General features: G+C 30.1%; 2 protein-coding genes and 1 long non-coding RNA gene across 3 annotated transcripts; 2 read left to right on the top strand and 1 right to left on the bottom strand.

Annotated features, from left to right (window-relative positions):
* Positions 1–1,969: 1,969 nt before the first annotated feature.
* Positions 1,970–6,210, bottom strand: LOC115716474 (eyes absent homolog). The gene is made up of 6 exons (XM_030645281.2): positions 6,061–6,210; positions 5,466–5,762; positions 5,190–5,357; positions 4,958–5,051; positions 3,653–3,841; positions 1,970–2,554 (listed from the first exon to the last, which is right to left on the bottom strand). The coding sequence occupies exons 2-6, from the start codon at positions 5,691–5,693 to the stop codon at positions 2,301–2,303; spliced, it is 933 nt and encodes a 310-aa protein (XP_030501141.2). The 5' UTR covers positions 5,694–5,762; positions 6,061–6,210; the 3' UTR covers positions 1,970–2,300.
* A 7,559-nt stretch (positions 6,211–13,769) lies between these two features.
* On the top strand, positions 13,770–17,749 carry LOC115716469 (plant intracellular Ras-group-related LRR protein 5). The gene is made up of 3 exons (XM_030645275.2): positions 13,770–14,577; positions 16,265–17,175; positions 17,285–17,749. Exons 1-3 carry the CDS (start codon positions 14,025–14,027, stop codon positions 17,393–17,395), a joined length of 1,575 nt encoding a protein of 524 aa, XP_030501135.1. The 5' UTR covers positions 13,770–14,024; the 3' UTR covers positions 17,396–17,749.
* Positions 17,750–18,706: 957 nt separating this feature from the next.
* LOC133038065 (uncharacterized) lies at positions 18,707–20,268 on the top strand. Its single transcript, XR_009688021.1, has 2 exons — positions 18,707–19,667; positions 20,160–20,268. It is a non-coding gene; the product is annotated as an uncharacterized LOC133038065 (long non-coding RNA).
* The last annotated feature ends 778 nt before the right edge of the window (positions 20,269–21,046 follow it).

Below are 21,046 nucleotides of genomic sequence, written 5' to 3'. Positions count from 1 at the left end.
TTATTTCGGATACTAAAACAAATAGAGATGTATCAGTGTATCCCTTTTAAGGAGGTGCATTATAGAATTTCCCAACATTATTTATCCTCTCATCAATTTTAGATTTGATTTGCTCAAAGTTGGTTTGATATTTTTTTTTTATGTAAATTTCGATAGAACATACTATTATTTAAAAAAAATATACATATATATATATATATTTTTAAGTATTTCATTAACAATATTTAAGTATTTTATTCATAACTTTTAATTTCAAATTTATTTTAATGACTTGAATAAAAACCAATAAAATTGTATGAGCTCAAGCAAGCAACCACCATCATTACAAGAACCAATGAAACCAACCACCATCACCATCTCACCAAAGCTCACGCATGTGGCAGTTGGCACGTGCTAAGAACTCTCCCTCTCTTCTATCTCAATAATAGATAAAATAATGTATTTTATTTATTTTTAATTCAGTGGATAATTTATTGTTAAAATATATATATTCAGTGGATAATTTTGGTACCAAATAAATGCATGTTTCACAAGTGAATATGTACTATAATTGCAAGTGATATCACTTGCATTTAATAAGACTCCCATCTTGGTCTTCTACTACTAATCCCAAAAAAAAGAAACAAATCACACATTACAATACCACCATTTCATATAGTTAGTAGATTTTTACTACCCATACCCCCAGAGAAAAAAATAATAATAATTAAAAAGCCAAAAATATTAGTGCGTTACAGGGTTTTTTGAACAGTTTTTCAAAGCCATAAGAGATAAGAGAACTCATTATCAAAAAGAAAGAACACTATAATGCCATATGGGGGTCCTCCATAGCCTTGCTGACATTTTTCAGTTGGGCTATAATACTACAGAGGGAATTATTCCACTTCCAAACAAAACTCATCTACATGTGAAAAATGGGGGAATCAAAAATTACTTCCTAGTCCCACAACACTGTGAATTTCCCATACTGTAACTGAGAATATTGTTGATACTTTTATGGGATTTGGGTAGTATGGTATTTTTGGATGATTCAATGAGTACAAAATAATCCAATGAAAGGTCTCTATAGTAAATACTTTCTTCTGGGAAAGAACATTGCATTACAGTATTGGAATGTGTCAAAACCACCACCACTTATTTTCATACCAACACCAACAAAATTGTAATCCTTTTTCTTTCAAATCAATAATATAATAAACAATTTATCAACTCATTTAATGATAAACTAATAGTAAAAGATAAGGGTTTGACAATATGTGGCACTAGATTTAGAATCAACCCTTCTAAAAAGTTATAGAATGAAATGAAACCAACTTTGCCAAAAATAGTCCTAGAAGATAAGAGAAAGTTTATCATTTTGGAGCCGTAAGATTTGACCTTGTTAGAATTTGGAAAGTTTTAATCAAATATAAACAGTCAAATGATAAAATCTTGCTTTGAAATTAGCCTGATCCAAGCATTTTCAATCCCCGACCCTCAATGTGCCAAAATAAGTATCATTTATTGAAGAAAAGAAATGCAAAATTTTACTATTTCAACAAAAGATAAATTCAATTTCAAACAAAAATAAATAAAGATAAAATTCAGGCATTAATTTTCATACAGATACTGACAATCTCATACTTTGGACTACCCCAGAGATCAAATGGCAACTGAATTGTTTAGCACTCAAATTTGTGGATGTGGTGATAAGACAAAGAAGAGTATCTAGGCAATTTTTTCTTATTTTAAATAAAAAAGTGTCAAGAGAGTCACTTTCTTAAAATGAGTGTTAATAAAAAGAAGAGGCTAGAAAGGGGCAGACTTCCATTAATGCATATACACACTTTATTTAATAATGCAAAACAAGAAAAAAGACAAAAGAATCAAGAAAATCTTCTGTTTTGATGAACATTCTATGAATCCTGTTCTAAAAGGAAATAAGATGACAAGAACAGCTAACAGTGTATGGTAATGGGACCAATATGTATTGGTTAGCTTATGGTAATGATATAAGAACTTGATATCATATCACAAATCAAAATGGACTTTTGATCATATATACAAGAGTTCAGTCATAAGGGGTTTACCTTGAACCATAACCAATCAGCTGATATACAAGAAAAAATGCCATCTAAGCCCAAACAGTAGTACACATAAAATCAAAAGTGTACTTGGAAGGAAGAATTTACCTTCCTATAGTAACAATTGGAATTCTCATGCAGCTTGAGAATTCCTTATCGTCATCAATCTTGGTTAATAGTTTGTAATGTTTCTCTTGGTTAGCAAAAGAAAATAAATCTTGCTTACTCAAATTACTCTTAATCATCTTCGGGGTCAGAATTTCCATACACAACAGAAAGATAGAATCCGATTGTCTTCAGTGTGAGGCCAGGAAACCTTTCGGTGCAACCTGGCCGTGGATCAATTTTAATAAATGGCCATTGCATAATTTCTGCAGCTTCACACTCTTCCCACCCATCACCGATTACACAAAAACGGACACTTGAGCTGTTAAAACGTTCTTTGATCCATTGAAAACATTGAGGTTTACCCACATCCCATGAACTATAGACTGAAAAGTTTAGAATTTGTCAGGACATGTACAAGGAACTTATCAAATCTCTCTAACCTATTAGAGTAGAATGACAATTGTGGTGCATATAAATATCCAACATGCACCATTAGGTCCATCCTCTTCAACTACTTTCACAAAAAATAGCTTATTTACAAACTAAGAAAAGAATAGGCTGAGTTGTTAGCCACATTAACATTCTCGTAAAAATAGTAATCTAATTCCTTCACTAGGTGAATGCAAAATTTCATGATAGCAGTTAATAATCTTACATATATACTTATTCATGACAAGTTAAACTAAGAATTCCACAAATTACTAAGATTGCCACTGAAAGATAAAATATTTTTCCTTGTTCGTTGTTTAATTTTTATTGAATGATGCACCAGTAGTATGAGCATCAACGCTCCAGAAAAAACAATAGGACTCGACAGTTCAAGTGCACAATCAGTATAATTCTCGGAAGGTCTGCCACAAACTGGGTACTGTACATTGGTTATTGGATGATATGAATTAAGCTACAAGTTGTCAAGTACAATAGATCTGGCTAAACTATTCATTGTTCTTGTGTATCTTCATTATAGTTCTATAGATATCTAAGCATTGTTCATTTGAGAAATTTGGTAGTTCAAAAGTGACTGTCTACAATAAGTATCCCAGAAAATAAATAGCGTAGGCAGTAACTTCACAATCGTTCAACAATATCAGACTATCATGCAACATATCATCTCAAGTTACTGCTAACTTTTATAGTCTAATAGGCATATGCAAAATCAATGCTTAGCAAGAACACATAAAATGACATTACAAAATGAAAAGCACGGATATCTTCACTGAATTTGAACACACACAGTAATAATCACCACCCCAGATTATTTAGATTCCAGTTAGTTACAAAGTTGAGCCACATAGTATCAATTACTGGTATCTGAGATAGTACCACATTGCCACTTCAATTGGCATAAAAATTAGGTTCTGTTAACCTATTTCAAATTCCAAAAATGCAGACAAATTTTGACCATTTTTAACAAAAAAGCAGAACAGGATTAATATGAGCACAAACAACAAAACGTTAGTATTAGATGGAAAGGAATGTACCATTTTCATGTGTTATGATATTGTCGAACCGAAAGAGCAAGCATTTTACAAGGCTGGGAATCAATGATCCAGATGTCACTAAAACATTAACATGCTGAGATTTTGAAGCAGCAGAGTCGGTTATCCCATCAGCAGTGGCAACAGATGATTCTTCCTTCCCAGCAGAACACTCCTCCAAGAAGGTACGAGCTTACATTAAGACATTGCACAGTAAAGGTTAAGAAGAAAAAAATCATTAAGCAACAAATACAGTAAAACCATTATGTCAATGAATTAGAACCCCACTGTGCTTATCTTCTTCCTACTCAAAATTTTCTCCGCACAAACCATTAGGGGTCAAGACTCAAGATGTTTAATCAGGTCCTTTGAAATATAAACATAAGAGAAACGGGGGGTGTAAGAAGAAATATCCCTTTTCTATATTTTTGTGTAAGCATACAGTTTATTGTTTCATGAGTGCATTGTTAGAACCATGATCAAATAAAATTAGATTAAATAGAGACTCATTTCCCTTAACAGGAAATTCTATCTTCTGGTAGTTACATCATAAACAAAATCTTTTTGCAGCATAGTTAAAAGTCTTACATCAGTTATTTAGCTCATAAATTAGAATTTGGAAGGATCTTAATTATCACATGCATGTGGCCGAATATGTGCATTCAAACTGCATATCCCTAAACTCTCCAAGCTTTGGAAACTTAAGTTTGAAACTGGGTTATTTTCTTGAACCCTATAATTTTTGGGACTCAAGAAACTCAAGCATATTGCTATAAAAATTCCCATGAGGAAGAGAATCGTAGACCTTATGTGTGATTAGTAACGAGTGCCTGGCCACCATAAATTACTTTAATTGAAATTTAAAGAATTCTCCTTTTCTATGTTAACATGTGATTGACATTGTGGCTTTAATGGGGCTGCTTTGTTGCTGTATTATATTTAAGAGTACTGTAATATAAGTTTCTTCATTATGGAGTTTTATAATGGCATTATAGAATGTGACTTAGATGATCTCCTATTGATGCATCACAATCAGATGTTGAGCCAGGATATCATTCCAGCAGGGGCACAATTTAGTAATGCCATATAATGGCACAAAAATTACATCATGCATAATATTTGGGTTTTGAGCTGGTAATATGTTTTGAATATATATTATATTGGACGTTGGAGAGAGAGAGATGGCAAAGCCTTAATTTTTTCAATTTCATGTTAAAAGATTGTGTAGGATTGAAAACACTTACTTAATGTATTTATGTGAATGAAAAAGAAAAAGAAATAAACCATGTCCATAATAGGATATAATACCTGAAGACAGCCATCCATCTGTATATTTGTCAGTCATATTGTACAATTCATCCCACTGTTTCATCAACTCTTGATCAAGAACACCATTCAAACCCTGAAATGAAAATCTTATAGCTTTTATGCAGGATAGGTATAAATCGTACTGCATATTTGGATCCTTTATAGCAATAATGTAGGCTTTTGCTACACAAAATCAATGGAATATTAAGGTATATGTTTATTAAGCTCTCACCTTTTTATAGTTTTCGGCAATGATTCGATGCCGATAAGCTAGTTTTCTTTTGTTTGCATCATCATCAAGAGAACCAAAACCATCTTGGTTAAAATCATAGCCTAAAAGATCCCGTCCATCGTCATATTCACTCAACAAACTAAGAAATGGCTTATTGTAGTCTTCAATCTGCATCACCAATACAGAAAAAAGGAAGAATTGAAATCCTTTGCAGACAAGAGTAATATCTGATATTGGCTGACTGAAAAATGTCATAGAAGTTCAAGCTAAGCTTACCTGTTCATAAAAGAAATAGTTATCACACAAGTCAAGGATATGTTTCTCCCACATCTTTCCTATCTCCACACCCTCTTGTACATTCTTTACACCATTGAAAGCCTCAGCATAGGTTCCATTCAACAAAGACTTAAGAAGTATAAGTGTCTCATCCATATCCCAAATATATACAGTCAGTTTCCCTTTTGCCTTCTGGTCAGTAATACTTGCAGCTGTACTCTCAGCCATATCTTAATATAAATATATAAATAAGTATTATGCTGGTGTCAACTATAGAAGTTAAAGCTGTTCTCCAACCTGATGCATACAAGAACCACTTTCCAGATTTCATCAATCAAATATATATATATATATGTATATATATAGAAACCGCATTACAATTTGCATCATCAGTTCATCAAATGCAATCATAAAATACAGATTCAATACAAATTACACAACTTTATAAAAGAATATGCCCATTTCAAACAATTGCAATTTGCATGTGGAGAATAAAAGTGTACAGAAGATATAATATTTTATACATATATATTATGCATACTGATACATATTCATATAAGAGAATCGAAGTAGCGGGAGAAGGAAAGAATCGTACCAGTAGATTAGCAGAGGCAGCAACGAAAGAATCTCTTTGGGTGTGTGCCATTGGCATAGGATGAAATGAACAGAACTGAACAGAACTGAAAGAACCAAAAGGGGCAATGACTACTGAGTAAAGGAACTGAACTGGGCCGACCCCATTATCACCCTTAATCAAGCCCATCAAATGTTGTGGCCCATTGGCCTTTTGTACTTAAATTAAGTAAGAGATTTTTACACTACTTACTAAAAGTTTCTTTTTTTGTTTTTCTTTTTTAATGTTAGGCAGAATTTTTTTCAAAAATATTATATATTTATTATAATATGTACTGTGTTAAGTTTCATACGTTATTTCCATTATTATTTTTTAGTTGTTTTATTGTTATTTTTAATTGTTTTATTTAGTATTTTACGGTTATTTTATAAAAAAAAATAGTATTTTTATAAAAGATTTTGTGTGCTAGTAAAATTGTAAATTTTTACTTAAAATCTAGTATTTTTATAAAAATTCCATTAAATCTGGTTGGGAATCCTTGAACTCCATTGTTAAGACCTCCGAAAACCAAAAATACGATTTTCATGTGAGTCGTTAAGCTAAGGACTAACTTTCCTATAAGGTGCAGTCCAACTAGTTTTGTCTTAGCATATCTTCAACTGAGATGAAGGGAGCAGTTTTGAGCTAAATTGATTCAGCTAGTCCAAGTTGAGCGACTTAAGTTGAGAACAAAAATGCCTCATATGAAGAGAACTATAAGAAATCATGATGAGTATGACCCTCATATTTCCCAATATATCCGTGTACAGCTTACGATGCCATGTCCAAGAACTTAGACAAGGCATGCAGTGGAAAAGTGATAACAATTGACTTACTGACTGCTGCCACCAATAGTGAGAACCCAAGAGACCATGGCTTTGTTCTTAAGCCTCTTATTGTCAGCACTATTACTGAACACCAAGTTCAGTTGATCAGATACGAGTACTCCTTGCTTGAAAAAGGGGGAAGAAACCGAGAATTGGATGTCCCACTACTTTTCGAAACCCTTGTTGTAGTGCTTGGCTGAGATTTTATATGAATGCAAGTGCATTCTTACCTTTTCACCCTTGGTTCATATCAATTGCTGACTACTTTGGAGTTTGCTCTTATCAATTGAATCCCAACAATTATCAAATTTTATCGACGTTTTGTTACAACTAAAAATTTGAATTTAGCCTTAATTAATTCATGAGAATCAACAATAGAATTAAGAAATAGCGAAAGCGTACCGTAGTCCATTGAATCGTCCTTTGAATAGTATGATCTTCTAATTTTTGCATCAAAGATTTTTTTTCTCTGAAACCTTAGTCTCCTGGTGATAGGGATACAAGAGAAAATAATACGATATGAAGCGATGCAAAAATGGGGACCAATACCTGTTTATTAATAATTGAAAAAACAACAATTAATTCTTTTTGACTATTTCTAATTTGGCCCCTCATTAAACTATAAATTATCCTTATGGTATCCACATATTAAAATCATGACAATCATACCCTTAAGTCGTAAATTTTATTCTAAAATAGACCACATAAATTTGACTTATTTATTTGATGACCAACACACATTTTATATATACAATTGTAACCCTAATAAATTTTTAACAATCTCTCACTGGGCCACATATGTATACATATAAATGCGTTAACCTTATTGAGCTCATAACTTTGTCATCATAACCATAGGCATGTACAATCTCGTCCATTGACTAGTCAACATAGGATCAAAGCAGTTTTTGTTGTATCAATCACAACTAAACTCATCAATGGTCACATATATCGACATAGTTAAATGACATAGATCAATCATGATAATGTGGTATGAAAATTACATGCATGGTGATCTATTCATGTCAATTTTCAACTGGTCATACTTTACTTCATAGAGATCTAAACCTTAACTTAATTTACAAAGTGAAATAAACTAAATAACATAATTTCCGATCAAAAAAAATATCCAAATACACATATTTCATGAAATAAATAAAACACACTAAGGATAATAAAGACAAACTCCCACTGAATTTAGATATCCTCATGATCTAAAACACCAATGCGAGCAATGTGCCCATGAAAGACCTTGGGTGGCAAACCCTTAGTAAAGGGATCTATAATCATGGAGTTTGTACCTAAGTGTTCTATACAAATCTATCCACTTTGTACCCTTTCTTTTTCAACAAGGAACTTGGTGTCAATATGTTTTGACTTCGTCGAGCTCTTGTTGATGTTAGAATACATTACAGCTGACTTATTGTCACAATACAACTTAAGTAATCTTTCAATTCTATTCACAATGCGCAGGCCGGTAACAAAACTTCTCAGCCATATTCCATGGTTGGATGCCTTATAACATGCAACAAACTCTGCTACCATGGTAGATGAAGTTATGAGTGTTTGTTTTGTACTTCTCCATGATATAGCTCCACCACCTAACAGATATATGTAACCAGAAGTGGATCTCCTACTATCTTGGCATCCCGCAAAGTCGGAGTGAGAATATCCAATGATCTCAAAGTGATCTGACCTCCTATATGTGAGCATGTAATCTCTTGTTCTCTTCAAATATCTTATAATCTTTTTGGCTGCTTTTCTAGTGATTAATTCCTGGATTGCTTAAGTATTAGCCTAACACTCCAACAATGTACGCTAAATTTGGACGCATACAAACTTGAGCATACATTAGACTCCCAACAGCTGAAGCGTAGGGAATTTTTTGCATTTTTTTAATTTTAAGGCTTCCTTTAGGGTATTGTTTAAGACAAAATTTGTCTCCTTTAACGATATGGATATCACCTGGTCTACAATCTTACATATCAAACCGTTTAAGTACTTTATCGATAGAACTCTTTTGTGATAATCTAAGAATACTCCAAGAGCGATCTCGATATATAACTCAAATATTCACATTAATATTTAATTGAATTAATTAGGGTTACAAATCCATATTTTATTTTCAAGATATTACACGCAAGAACGTGTGTGGCCATGAACAAATTCATAGATTTAATTTTAGAACTCTTAATATACTCAACTCATGAGATCAAGAGTGATTAGAAAAATTAAAGCTGGAATAGTTTTAAGTTGACTGAAATCTACCGTAATCATTAGATTAATAGGTCATCCACCTCAACTTAATATTTTTTCTATAATAAAGATTTTTTAATGAAAATATTATTAATTAATTATTGATTTTATCATTTAAATAAATAGTATTTAAATGATGTTAAGATATATAGAGAATATTGAAAAATTTGAAGTAAAATATATTTTGGTAATGCATTTTAAGAAAATAGATTTTAGAGAAAAATTATTGGGAGTGCTTTAACACCAAATCATCATATAGTCGAGACTTGTCCTTACAAGAATCATGAAATTTCAACTACACATAAATAATTTATACTTCTTTGGGCTATATTTTAAAAGTTAACTTTTGTAACGTCCCCGCTTCAAACTTCCATTGGATCCTTACACCCACGAAATAAATGGCTCTTATACACGAGTACGCCACTCTGGTTGCTTCCTGGATTGATGACTGACCCTACAGGCCAACACGAGTGTTTCCAGCGTGCTTTGTCCTCACTCGCACGCTTCCTGGGAAAACTTCCCAGGAGGTCACCCATCCTGAAATTGCTCCAAACCAAGCACGCTTAACAGTGGAGTTCTTTCGAGATGGGCTACCAAAAAACAAGATGCACCTTATTGATATAGGTAGTACCAATCAATCCATTTAAGCTCTCTTCAACTGTGTAGTCCCATACCGACACAGCCTCAGAATCATCCCACTTGACCTTCCCCAGGCGATGTGGGATTGCACAGCTTACCCGGTATTTCCTCTTACGGATCACGGGACTACTGACTGTCACAACTTTGGACCCTAAATTTTTTTAAAATTACTAAAATTAATTGGGTCATTAGAACTATTAAAAAACATATGTGTTTTTTACTAAAAAAAAAAATAACTAGATCAAAGAAACTTGTTAACGGAGGAAAAAATTAATAAATTTTTAAAGCGACAAAATATTTTAATCATATTCATGCATACATATTTTAGTAAAAATCATATCCAAATGTATAATTTTAATACATTTTTACAAAATATGATATCTAAAAATTTATTTTTAAATACAAAACTTACATAGATAGGAGTCACCATTCCGTACAAAAGACATAACAATTTAAAAGTACACTGTCATCGGAGATAAAACCCATATCTTTCCCATGATCATATCTATTGGAGCCAAATTATGTTTAAGATAATAATAAAGAACATGATTTCACATGAAATAATTTAGAATAATAGGTACATGCCTTATTTATTAATAATAATTGCTAAAAGTATCATATAAATAAATACTTATTGTATGCTATTCTTAGTGCACACCCAACTCAAAACTAGCTATCTTATTCTCTTAGACCATCATAACCAATAAATAACTAGTGTCTACTATACTGGTTTTAGAACTAATATATTATTATTATGGACTATAAATAAAAATGATGGTAATTAATTAATTTGTTAAATGGTATAAAATAAAATTCATCATGATGATATTATTATTACTAAATAATTAAAACTAAAATTTGTGAATAATGTCATTGTCGTTGTTGCTACCCAAGTCGACCACAAACACAAATGAGTAAAGACCAAAGGGCCCTCCAACACGTGTCCAACTCAATCATGTTCCTTTTCTTTTGTAGCTACACTCTCGTGACACTCTCCTTTTTAAACCCAACCCTTTTTTATTTTTTACTTTAAAGTTGAAAATTAATATATGAAAATAGGTAATATGTGATCTATAGTTTCTTCGAAAAATTAAGGGGTTCCTAACCACTTGAGCTAGAGGCATACAGAGAGTAATCAGGCTCATCTTGAAATTTAATATATATATTTTAAAGTTTTTATTTAAAAAAAAAAAATTAATATTTTTCAAAATCAGTAAAAAAAATTATATAATTTTAAAATAATTTTTTTTTTGTCCTCTCTATTAAGTGGGTTCTAAGTACATACCTAAGTTGCTTATGTAGCGAGCCTCAATATAATTGGGATATAATTAAAAGCATATTTATATTATAATTTTTGAATTACATACTTAGAAGTTAGAATTCAGTCTCAAAAATAAATATGCTTTTATCAAAAAATAAATAAAAAAAATTAAGGGTTCCTTAGAAAATTGTTGTGTAATTAAAAGAGATATTAGCGGCAAAATTACATAAATTTTATATTTTTTCACTTAACTATAAAAACTGAAATTTTGACGGTAAAACCTATTAAAATTAGGAAATTTAAATTCAGATTTTGTAACGGTTAAAATTTTAATTTTTTGTAATTAAATATTAAAAAATATAAAATTTACATATTTTTAGTGTCAATATCCCTAATTAAAATTGAATACAATTTAAAATAATTACAAGATTTAATGTGTTGTTCAACCAATTAATTGCAGAGTAACTATTTTATTACAAGTAATTATCTCAATTACACTTTATAATTCTCACGATTCTATAAAAATTGAGTATAATTATAAATTATTACTATTTTAAAAAATTAATATTATCTTTCTATATATTATTACTACATAATAATTAGGCAATTATTTCCAAATCCCATCTAATTATAAACAGAGGACATTGATTTATTTATTTTCTCCCGTTGTTTACATCATCACGAGTACAATGTGAACTATTAAATACCTTTTATATATCAATATAAAGATATGTTTATTTATTTTCTTTATAGGTTAGTAGTTAGAACAATTCACACAATGCATGACACTATTGAATTGACTAATCACAACTTTTGCTCTTATTATTATTATTATTATTATTATTTTTAAGAAATATAATATTTATCTTTTTAATAATAATAATAATAAAAAAAAAAGATTATACGTACGTATATATCAATGTCACATCACATAAGAAAATCATACCATATAAATATAATCAAGTGTTACGTTACGACGTGGAACAATATTTTCTGTTGATTTTTAAAACATTATTATCAAGTAATAATAATTTTGTATTTGTATACTCTCATTAATCCTATGTTTTCTTTCTTATCTATATATCTTATGATAGTGATAAGTTTTATTTTAATAATAATTAATTAGTACAATCGAAGAAAAATTAAAAACAATATAAATATATATATATAATAAGAAAAAGAAATCCATGGATTAATGGACTGGTTCTTTGGATTATAGTGGAAAATGCCGGTTCATGTATAGTTAGGGATTGATTTTTCAATTTACTTAACAAACTTTGGACATTATATCTACACAATGTCACTAACATAATAATTAAATATTAATTGAGAACTTGATTCATTGCTTGCTTTGGCTACTATTTTCTTATGATTCCCAAAAGATCAAACAAAGTGGCATTTTTCTTTTTTCTCTCTCTTTTAATCTTGACATTAGATTATAATAAGAAAAATACTAATAAACACTTAATATTACCGCACTAAGCACTATAAGAGATAACATACTATTATTAATAAATTTTAATATCAGATTTCATTTAATAAATAATATGAATAGCTGCTAACTAATTATAAGTTAACACATCAATAAGTTTAACTCTAGACATAGACGAGTTAGACACGTGTTTATGCCCCATCCAACTTAAGGATCCAAAAAAAATTTTCCTTTTAAAAATATAATTTTTTTTATTGATATTAAAAATATACCACATTTCTTTTTATATAAAGGTTTTAATTTTTTTTTTTATGAATCACTTAAATTATGGGCTGCCACTGCACATTGGTATAGTTAGACTAAATAAGAATGCTCAAAAATAATAAAAGAAAAGAAAAATTGATTGGATTATTGGTATAGTTAGACTAAATAAGAATGCTCAAAAATAATAAAAGAAAAGAAAAATTGATTGGATTGTTGATGAGGAGTATAATTATTTGCATATGGGGCCATGTCTTATATCTCAAGTATATACTAAAATATAATATAACAATGAAACTTTGTGATATATGCTTTGGTGGAAAATATTTTTGATTGCATATCCCATTATCTCCTATGTTTGGCTACTTTCTTATGTATGATTATGTGAGTGAACTTTTCACCTTTGTATTCTATATACTAAAAATGAGTATCCCATATCCCATATGTGATAATATGTACATATATTATAAATCACCAAAAAGAGCTACCTTTATAACTCCCTTTTAGCTTTGGTACTAATTTATCATCCCATATTTATAAAATATAAATATATATATATAAAAAAAAACCCAAATCAATTATATGTACACAAAAAAAAATATATATGTATTTGTCATAGAAAAAAAAAATGAACACTAGATGAGTTGTCAATCTTTACATAATGCCATTTGGAAGATTTTTTTTGGACAATAGTATTACTCATTATTAAGATGTGATGAAATGTATATACACATTTGTATGTATCAATGATCACATGGATACAACTCAATGGAAAAATAAACTAAAAATTATTATTATTATTATTATTATTATTATTATGTATCATGAATTTATGAAGAAAAATACTAAAAAGTACATGTGGTTTAAAAGACTTATATTACCTCCAACTAAAATAGATCTGAATAGAAATGATTGGTTGGCTAAAATTGATTTATATTTAAAGTAAAAAGATATTCCTAAAAAAAGTAAATTAATGACAAATTAAACAAAGTGTATAATTAAGATGGGGGCAGCCAAGAAAAAATATATATAAAATTAGAAATAAAAAAATAAATAAAAAAACAGAATTATTATTATTTTTCATATATATTTTTTAAAAATGTTTATTTATATAATATATAGTCTAATCTAGAAATAAGGCTTTATAGTAAGAGTAGTATTTGCCCATAGAGAAATTCAAAACCCTTTCTTTTTTCTGTAAAAATACAATTTTTATTTTCTTTCTATTTTGTCTGAACCAAAAACATTCATCACCATCATCACCATAGCCATGGCTGTAATACCTGAGCAAGTTGTGGAGACGGTGGAGGAAATTATGATGACTTACAAGTCACTTCCTCCAAGACCCACCATTGAAGAGGTTGAAGCCGCCATGTCTGTAATCAAAACAGTCAACACTGAGGAACAGTTAAAGCTTGAAGAGATTTCTAAACAAGAGCCACCTAAAAATGTTCCTCAAGACCTTTTTGTGGTTCTACAAGAGGTGAGGAAGACGGTGGTTTTGTTTCATAGTTATGAGCAGAGAAGGGAAGCTGTTCATGTTGTGGAGGTTGATAGTAAGTTTCAGATCTTTGATGATCTGATTCAGAGAGCTTCTGGGTTGGTTTCTGGTGATACCCAGATGAAGAAACCAGCGAAATTTAGTGAACCGGTTGAGAAACCCGCGAAAATTTTGAGAGATGCCGTAATTAGTGATGCTAGTTTGGTAACGACGGCAACGGCGACGGCGAAGAAGAAGAACAGGGAAGTTGAAATGAAGTCTGAGAAAATTGTTCCTTTGGGTTTGGAGAGGAGTTCTTCTGCTAAGGCCTCTTTCTATGCAGGTAATTTGATTTTGGGAAACATTGAATTGGGAAGACTATGCATTATATATACTAATATAGATTTGGATATGTGTTTGTATATATATAGAAGCATATTTAGTTTTGAATTTTTCTATTAAGGTAAAGATTAATGCTTTGATTTTGAGTTCATAGATCTTTGAGCTTTTTCTAATGAGGGAATAGCATTGAATTTTAGTGGTCAAAATTCAAATATAATGTTGTAGTGATTCTGATTCACTATAATGTTTGATATTCTAACTTCATCTTATCTGGGTTTGTTGATTCTTAGGGTTGACTTTTTCCCATTTTAGAAAAGCTTCTTCTTGATCTTTATATCCATTATCTTTCTCTTTATCTCCCTAAAGCTTTCTTAGTTGTTCTTATTTTCTTCTTTTATCTCTTGAAAATGTCTTTCTGTAAATAACTACCATTTTATCTGAATTGGTCACATTTTCAAGCTTTTAACTTTTTCTAGATCAACATCATAGGCTTAGCAAAGTTGTTAGAAGTAATTGACTTTACAACTTTGAATTTTGCTTGAATTCTTCAATAGGGAGATTATGTCATTATCATAATGATTATTATAAGAACTGGGTTAGTAATTAGTATGTTGTTATAGTCAATAATTCGGTATAGCCGAGAGACTGGAAAAGCTTCTCATGGTTGCATCTGCAGATGCAAGATTTGGTCTGATCTTCATGTAAAAAAGTAAAACTAACCAATTAAAGAAAGGAAGTTATAGTCCTTACATGGTATTTTGAATCTTGTAGAGGAAAAGAAGAATCATTTATGAGTTTATAACCTGAAGATAAGCATACAAAACTAGCTTAGAAGATAGGTGGGGTCCAATTAGGAGTACTAGTGGAGCAATCTTTAGATTCAGAAAGAGAGACATAACCTTAACCAATGGATGTGTAATCTAAGTCTAAGTGAAGTGATGTTTATAGATGTTTATATGGGCCTTTGATAAAGAAGAAACATCTATAGATTGCAAAATTGGCATAGGATTTCTTTGGTCCAAATGATGTTATTGAGAGCAAAAGTTATTTGTGTATTGAAAATTTATTATAAGCCGACCTCTCAAGGGTTGTTTTCTCAGTTTCAGATCAAGTAATATATTTTGATTTTCGATATTGATATAGAAAATAGATCAATTACTGTGTAAAAGAAATCATTGGAAGAATATTTGAATACCGACTTAACTGTCAATCCAAGATTATTTGTTGTTTGAAAACATATTAGAAAACACTTTTGAATAGGAATCAAAAGTGAAAGAATAGTTAGCTGCAGAAAGTTTATCCAACTGTTTCAATGCTGTGATTATAATATAAATTAGTAGCTGGATGTTTTGTTTTGTTTCGTTTTGTAATAAACTTGTCTCATATTATTAGTGTTGAAACTGGTCATGTTCTGCCAGAGTAGAAGTGAGTTTAATCCAGAGCATTTTGGCTAGTATCTTCTTTCCCATGTTCCCCTTCCTGCGATACAAGAATTAATTACGATCGGGCCAACTTGTTCATTAAAATATGATCATTAGGATAGAGGGATATAATTGAGTTGTTTTTATAAACTTGTGTCTGGCTATGTTTAGTATTGTCAGATAGTCTTAATACATTAAAGAATAAATTATTTCTGAATTATTCTCATTGCTGATTTGGCATTTTTGGACTTTATTTTGTGGGTGAAGGGAACTCGGAAAAATTCAGTTTGATGAAGGTGGCGGCTCTTATTGAAAACACTGCAAAAAGCGGATCACAAGTTCTTGATCTTAAGGGAAAATTGACGGATCAGATAGAGGGGCTTCCTGTGTCAATTGGGAAATTATCAGAGGTGACTGAATTGGACTTGTCTGAAAACCGAATCGTGGCTCTTCCACCTAGTATTTGTCGCCTCAGAGCCTTAACAAAGCTTGATATCCACTCAAATCAACTTGTTAATCTTCCAGACTCGTTTGGTGATCTGATAAATCTCACTGATCTTGACCTCCATGCAAACAGGTTAAGATCACTGCCAGATACTTTCGGGAACTTGAAGAAACTCATCAATCTCGATTTGAGTTCAAATGAGTTAACCCATTTACCAGAGCTGCTCGGGAATTTGACCAGTTTGAAGTGTCTAACCGTTGAAACAAACGAGCTCGAGGAATTGCCATACTCAATCGGTTCCTGCACAATGCTTACCGAGCTAAGATTAGATTTCAATCAACTAAGAGCTCTTCCAGAGGCAGTTGGAAAGCTTGAATCCCTCGAGGTTCTCACTCTTCACTATAACAGAATCAAAGGATTACCAACAACCATAGGCAATCTTATGAACTTAAAGGAACTCGATCTTAGCTTCAATGAGCTTGAAAGCGTACCCGAGAACCTATGTTTTGCAACTGGTCTTAGGAAACTAAACGTGGGCAAGAACTTTGCTGATCTAAGAGCCTTACCACGATCAATCGGAAACCTTGAAATGCTTGAAGAGTTAGATATAAGTGACAACCAGATAAGATATTTACCAGACTCCTTCAGATTCTTATCGAAATTGAGACTTTTCCGCGCAGATGAGACGCCTCTAGAAATCCCACCTAGACATGTAATTAAATTGGGTGCTCAGGTAAACTCTAAGAACACACCACCTTTTCCTTTGGTTTAATTTTCGGTATCTGTTTTCACTGGCACAACAGATACTAACTAATCCAACATTGTCGAATTCATTTCACCAGGCGGTTGTTCAGTTCATGGAGGATTACGTCGCGAAGAGAGATACCAAAACTATGCCATTGAAGAAGCAGGGATCATGGTTCTTGTGCTGCATAAAGCCCCAAACGGAGTAAGTAAGTCAGTCCCAACAATCAACAGCACATAAATCATGAAAAAGTTTGCCTAGCTAGCTAGCTAATTCATTTGTATTTCTCTCCTCTCAACAATGGCCTATTGTCCACAAATCATTCAACTATATATAGTTCACCCCCAAAAGAATATTCAAGTTATGTTTTTTGTTTTTGTCAAAAATGGATTAAGAGACCATGTATATATACATACATGAGATCCTGTACGGTACAGACAAATGTATTATCTTGTATGATTTGTTTGATAATTTGTTTTTTCTTTTTTCTTTTAATGTTAATAGATGAGATAATAATATTGAGGATGATGGTGGTAATGATGAGCTTCATAGTTTTTATCAACTCTAACTTCATAGTCTTATATTTGTAGTACAGAGGATATTTCAGTATATTTTTTATTAGTATTTAGGAGAGTTTTTTATTTATTGTTTTTTATGATGATGTACTATGTACATTGTTATTATATAGGAATATTTATAAATTTACAGAAAATTTTAAATATTTTACTATACTAAAAATAAGTTACAAACATTTACTTATCACACTTATAAGAAAAAATAAAGGTAAATAAATACCATTTTGGACCCTGTGTTTTGCAAAAGTTACAGATTGGACCTTGTGTTTTGTTAAATGACAAAATAGACCCTGTATTTTCTAAAATAGTAAAAATAGGACCCTGAGTTTAATTTTTGATAACTTTTTTTTTTAATACAACTAACTTGAAGACAATGCTTAATACGAACAGATACAAAAAATATAAACAGTTTTGTCATAGCACTTTTAGATCGGATTATAATTAAACTTTATTTTGACAAAAAATCAATTCAGGGTCTTATTTGTACTATTTTAAAAAATATAGGGTCCATTTTGTCATTTAACAAAACACAGGGTCTAATTGGTAACTTTTGTAAAACAGAGGGTCTAAAATAGTATTTACCCATCTAAAGTTTTGAATTTGTAAGCGACATAAACTCAATATTTATGTTTAGCGGCATAAGTACTCAATGTTTGTAAAATAGTACTTTTTTTCCAGTTTTATCAGTACAGATTTCATTTTGAATTTATTAAAAGAATATTTGGAAGTAACTGATACTACATATTTCTGTCTAGACTCAATGATTTAGAATCTAGACTTTATATATGGTATATTTACAAAAATAACAGAGTTTGTACTGACGAAATTAGAAAAAAATTATAGTTTTACAAACATTGGGTACTTATTCAGCTAAAAATAAATATTAGAATTATGTCACTTAAAACTTTGGGTACTTATGTCGCTATGTATCCAAAAAAAAAATATTTACGCATGTATAATGAAATATTTGAAAATTAAAAATTTACAAGTATAAAAAAATTAAACTAAAAAGTTCTAAGATTTTTTTTATTTTTATATTTTAATTTTTTTATATTTTTACCAAAATTCACATAATAACTAACAGAATAATTTAAATTACAATTAAAATTCACATAGTAACCTATATAAGAAATTAATTGAGCAAATACTAAAAAAACTCAAAACCTAAATTTTAAAAAAAATTCCTCAAAATTCTATTACATTGTGAAAAATAGATGGAGTGAACTATAAAATTAGTTTATTTTTGTATTTATTTTGATTTTTTTTTTTTGGAGGTTTAGACAGCTGTTAATTCTGGTGGCAACGGTTGTCTTAGGTGGGTTTCAATTATTATTTATGTGGACACAGAATGCATGGGATTGGGTTGGAAGCTATATAATTATTAATGACCAAATTAGCTGTCTAAAATAAAATCTGATTCTCTTGTTTGTTTTTAACACAAAATTATTATTATTATTATTATTATTATGAGTGGATGGATAATTTTGGATCTCGAAATTTGAACAACAAACATGTTACATGTCCAACTATTTTGATCTCATCTTATTATTATTATTATTATTATTATTTCAAAGGAGACTGCCACGTAGGATACTATTTGACTTTGTGTGGATCAAAGCTCAAATTAATAACGAGGTAATTATAGTTGACTTGATTATAGCGCTTTCAATTCTTTTTTTTTTATTATTATTTATTTTTTAAAAAAATAAAGAATCTTTGAAATTATTTAATTTGTTTTAATTTATTTATTTATTTAAAACAGTGGGCTATATAGGAATTCTATTGTCAGAGTAGTGTGATGGATGGGAATCTTGTAGTATGAGTCTATGAGATTGTTCAATGTTGATCCACGAATGTTCTCGAGAAGATAACCTTCTTTCATTATTTATTGTTCAAATATTTTAGGTGGCGTTTGGTAACACTTTTTTAATCAATTTTTTGTTTTTAAAAGTAGAAAAGTGAAAATATTTTTCAAAAACATGTTCTATAAAACTGTTTTTACTTTTCAATTTTATAATTAGAAATCAAAATTTTAAAAACAAAAAAAAATCACTTTCAATATTTTTTTAAACAGTTTTTTTTCTTAATCAATCTTTTAGATTACGACCAGACCCGGACCCAAATCCCCTCCCTACGGCCCTGGCGCTAAACCCGGCTTTTGACTTGAACCTGAATCCGACCCCGGACCTAGACCCGACTTAAATAAAATCAAAAAATAAAAATAAAAATGAACTTTACAGAACACACTTTTGTTTTCTGTTTTTAAAATTGAAAAACAAAAGTGGTTATAGAACGCATTTTTGTTTTTCAAAAATAAATTTTTTAAAAACAAAAATTTTACTTTCATTTTATGATTATAAAATTAAAAAACAAAAGTGTTACCAAACGGCACCTTAGTAGATGTAGATTCAAAATAAAAGTCTAATTAGTGGCAAGTGATATGGATGGATTTGTTCTACTGTCTTGTGTTTATTTAAATAGGCTAATTAATAATTTTTCTTTTGAATTTTGATATGTATTAAATCATATCTTTAATTTATTAAAGTCGTTAAAAATATTTCTAGAATTATTGGGATTATTTAAGGATTTTTGTCCAATTTTAGTAAAAAAATCTAATATGAATGAAAGTTCAAAGAACATGATTTAGTACATTTGAAAGTTTGAGGGCATGTTTGGTATATATCAAAGTCTAAGGAACATAGTTTAGTACATAAATAATCACTAAAATAGTAAAATTGAATGAAATTAGACAAAAATCCTTAAATCTAACAATCTCAGTAGTTAAAGGGTATTTTTAATGACCTTAAAAATTCAAAGAACATAATTTAGTACATGTCAAAGTTCAGAGAACAAAAATCATAATTAGTCATTTAAATAATTACTATATATTGTATTATTAAAGGATACTAATATTGGACATTACTGATATCTAATACCTTTTATAAGTGGCTTATTACGATTAGTTAATATTTTATAAAAATTATTTTCTTAAGTTATATAAGACTCGATATTTAATAACATTAATAACGGTATAACACAAAAAATAATGTTAGAAACTAATAACATTTTTTAACATTTTTCATTATTAATAATATGATTTGAAGAGGTTAGAATGTGAGTATCTGTATGTCCCAAGAGAGAGTAACAAAGTAGGGTAAGGAGAGTTTGATATGTTGATTGTTGAGTGGGTAGAGGAAACTCCCACGTGAGATTGCTTCCCATTTTACCCACTTTATACATTCATAATTCATTGCAAACATGCAACCTCTCACTCTCTCACTCTA

Source organism: Cannabis sativa, chromosome 5 (assembly GCF_029168945.1).
Source record: "Cannabis sativa cultivar Pink pepper isolate KNU-18-1 chromosome 5, ASM2916894v1, whole genome shotgun sequence".
Taxonomy (NCBI): Eukaryota; Viridiplantae; Streptophyta; class Magnoliopsida; order Rosales; family Cannabaceae; genus Cannabis; species Cannabis sativa.
This window is presented reverse-complemented; position numbering and strand designations above follow the sequence as displayed.